This window comes from Uranotaenia lowii, chromosome 3 (genome assembly GCF_029784155.1).
Source record: "Uranotaenia lowii strain MFRU-FL chromosome 3, ASM2978415v1, whole genome shotgun sequence".
Classification (NCBI taxonomy): Eukaryota; Metazoa; Arthropoda; class Insecta; order Diptera; family Culicidae; genus Uranotaenia; species Uranotaenia lowii.
Genome location: NC_073693.1, coordinates 207,159,336 through 207,162,586, shown reverse-complemented (window position 1 = coordinate 207,162,586; position 3,251 = coordinate 207,159,336). Strand labels below are relative to the sequence as shown.

The 3,251-nt window shown below is 40.2% G+C and overlaps 1 protein-coding gene across 1 annotated transcript; it reads right to left on the bottom strand.

The window, feature by feature from the left end:
- Nucleotides 1-1,153: 1,153 nt before the first annotated feature.
- LOC129755455 (glucose dehydrogenase [FAD, quinone]-like) lies at nucleotides 1,154-3,245 on the bottom strand. The gene has a single exon (XM_055751959.1). The coding sequence runs from the start codon at nucleotides 2,789-2,791 to the stop codon at nucleotides 1,220-1,222; it is 1,572 nt and encodes a 523-aa protein (XP_055607934.1). The 5' UTR covers nucleotides 2,792-3,245; the 3' UTR covers nucleotides 1,154-1,219.
- Nucleotides 3,246-3,251: the final 6 nt, after the last annotated feature.

Sequence of the window (3,251 nt, the reverse complement as noted above, 5' to 3'; positions counted from 1 at the left end):
GGCACAAAGTTGTACTTTTATATCTTTCTAATTTTTCCTAACCTATCTTTTGACTACTAGGGCGTGTCCGACGCCGTTATTGATGTTTTGCCCGCTTGACATCTGAACAAAATTGATGGTCTCGGTCAATCACGGAGTAGCAACCAGACTTGAAAATTTTCATTCATTCACGTTGACGGCGAAATTTATTTTGGATCACTATACCCAAGAAAACATGATCAGTCATGAGTCATGTCATGACAGAAATAGTCCGATAATGTGAATGTAAATACCATTCATATTCACGTGATGTAAATAAATTTCATGTATGAGAAGAGTGGGCAATGAATGAAATTTTGGAACCAAATGGAAATTTAAAAAAATAGGCTACTAGAAACGCTAATCTCTATTTTAATTTTTTATACTATTGTAAGTTAGAATTTGCAGTAGTATAGCATTTCAAAATCAGCTTGGCAAACGAAATTACAAAAAATTTCATTGGGGATATTTCTCATGACCCATTTTAACTATCATGTCATGACTGATATATTGGTGATTTCAATGATCAATCACATAATGGAAAAATCTTTCTTTACCAAAATAATTCATCCATAGTATGCTTTCATTTGAACAAAATCTTAAACTAACGACATGTGAGGAAAAGAATAGAATAGTCGCAGTTTTTGGCTCATGACTATGACATTATCCCGTCCCTAGTAGCAACCATTGGCGATATGAAACTTGCTCTACTGAGCCACGCCTGCGATCTTGGAATCCGAAATGTTTTGACTGGTTTATTGGTTTATTTAAACCAAATTAAAAAATTAATCACATAGTAAATATACTAAAGTACTTTTAAATTTTTCACCCAGACATCTTAAGGAGCATTTTTTTCAGGGATTTTCATCCTATTGGATGATTCATCCCATACCTTAAGGAGCATTTCGTGTTCAATGATTCAAGTGTACTTTTAAACTGTGTTTCCTTACTAAATGATTTAAGTTATTCAACCTTTATACTAGCTTTGGATTGAAACCATACTCTACGGGCTTTTAACCATTGTTACTTTTGATTTACAGTGTTTTGATTTTATAATGAGACATTTTGAAGCAGTTCGGATAATAAAAATTTCAACCCAGTTATTTTATTAAATTTTATTGATGACTGTTTGATTTTTGGAAATATCTTATTTTTGGTATTACAAAGCCTCACCACCCATTTACCCATGTTGCCTTCCTTCTCACAACTCCGTGTGAGTCTTTTCCTCCGCATAATCTTCCTTGATGAAGTCTGCACCCTTCTCACCGATCATAATAGTCGGAGCATTGGTGTTGCCACTCACAATGCTCGGCATAATACTGGCATCGATTACCCGAAGCCCCTTGACACCACGAACTTTCAAACGGGAGTCCACTACGGCTTTGGGATCACTATCAGGGCCCATTTTGGCGGTTCCCACCGGATGATAGATGGTGGTGGACATATACCGAATATAGCACTCCCAGTAGCTGTCGGAATCGAACTCTAATATGTCGCATTCGTCAATTTTAATGTGGAGCGCTTCCACTTCGTGGTCTTTGAAGTTCTGAGTATTGAGAAATTTACGGAAAACTCTGATACCACGGATCAGAGTGTGTACGTCTCGGTGATCATCGAGGTAGTTTGCGTTGATTAGCGGTGCTTTGAAGGGACTGGAGCTGTTTAGGTTGATACTTCCAGCCGATTTGGGATTTAGGAGTGTAACCAATACATTCAATACTTCAGCTTCCTTGTTGGCTTCGATTAGCTGATGAGCGATATAGTCTTCAAATCCGAATGGTTGAATGAGGGATGCAAAATCTGGCCGCTTAGCTTGGTAATAAGCATGGTGGTATTGGATGTCGGGGAATTTGGCCGCTGGACTTTGGGTGTTGATGAAGCCCACTAAATCGGTTGCTCCGATACCTCCCATCGGTCCCAAACCGTAGCGGAAGTACGAATAAATGCTATCGATGAACTGACTCATATCCATGGTGATTGGCTTTGATTTATGCATAGTGAAGCTAAGAGGGACTATGAGATGATCTTGGAGGTTTTCACCAACAAATGGTGATTCGACGGCAACAGGAATGTCAAACTTTTCCAATTCTTCCTTTGAACCAATACCGGAAAGTTTGAGCAGTTGCGGCGTGTTGATGGCTCCGGCCGAAAGAATTACCTCTTTTTTAGCGGTCGCTACAACGTTATAGAACGTATCTCGAGCGTATTTGATTCCGGTGGCTACACCGTCTTCAACAATAACCTTCATCACCTGGGCATTCTTGATCACGTGGAGGTTCTCTCTATCTTTAATGGGACTTAAGAATGCTTTAGCAGCGCTTTGACGTTTGCCCTCGTGAACCGTCCCTTGAGCGACGTTGTACCCGATGTGCTCATCACTGTTCACATCCATCACCTCCATAAGACCAAGCTCAGAGGCAGCCTCAACGACCAGAATTTTTGTCATTTCATTAGACATGTACATATTTACCTTCAACGGACCTTCTGTCCCATGGAAAGCTGCCCTCTCCTGCTGGATATGATAGGCACCGTTGTTTTCCGATTTCTTGAAATAGGGTAAAACATCTTTCCATCCCCAGGTTGGGTTGCCCTGCTCTTCCCATCGATCGTAATCCCTACTATTTCCCCGGATGTAGAGCATTGCGTTGGTGCTACTACAGCCTCCCAACATTTTTCCTCGAGGCCAATAGCTACCCTTTTTGTACCCCTTACTAGCGATTTCGCTTTTTTCAGCATAGTAGTTCCAGTCATGGGTAGAGTTCATCAAACTCATCAACAATAAAGGTATCTGTGCGAAAGGTAAAATTGTGATTGTTTTTTTTCTATTTGAATACGTTTAAGCGTAATCCATAAGCATGAGATTTATGACTTCCCTTTTGTATGAACATGTGACATTAAGTAACAAGACAATTTTATGGGCTTTACTGATGTTTATTTGTTAAAGCATTATTAAGCAAGGCATGAAATGAAATTCATTTGGCATGTGTTTTATTAAAGCTCAGTATGGACTTTCTTTTTGTCGTTCCAATCTTCTTTGATCATGTCCGAAACCTTTTCACCAATCATCATAATCGGTGCGTTCGTATTACCGGAAACAATATCGGGCATAACACTACCATCGGCAACGCGAATTCCGGAGACTTTCTTCACTCGTAACCTAGGATCGACTACCGCGCCCTCATCATCGTCCGGTCCCATCCTGGCGGTGCCAACGGGGTGATATAATGTCAGCG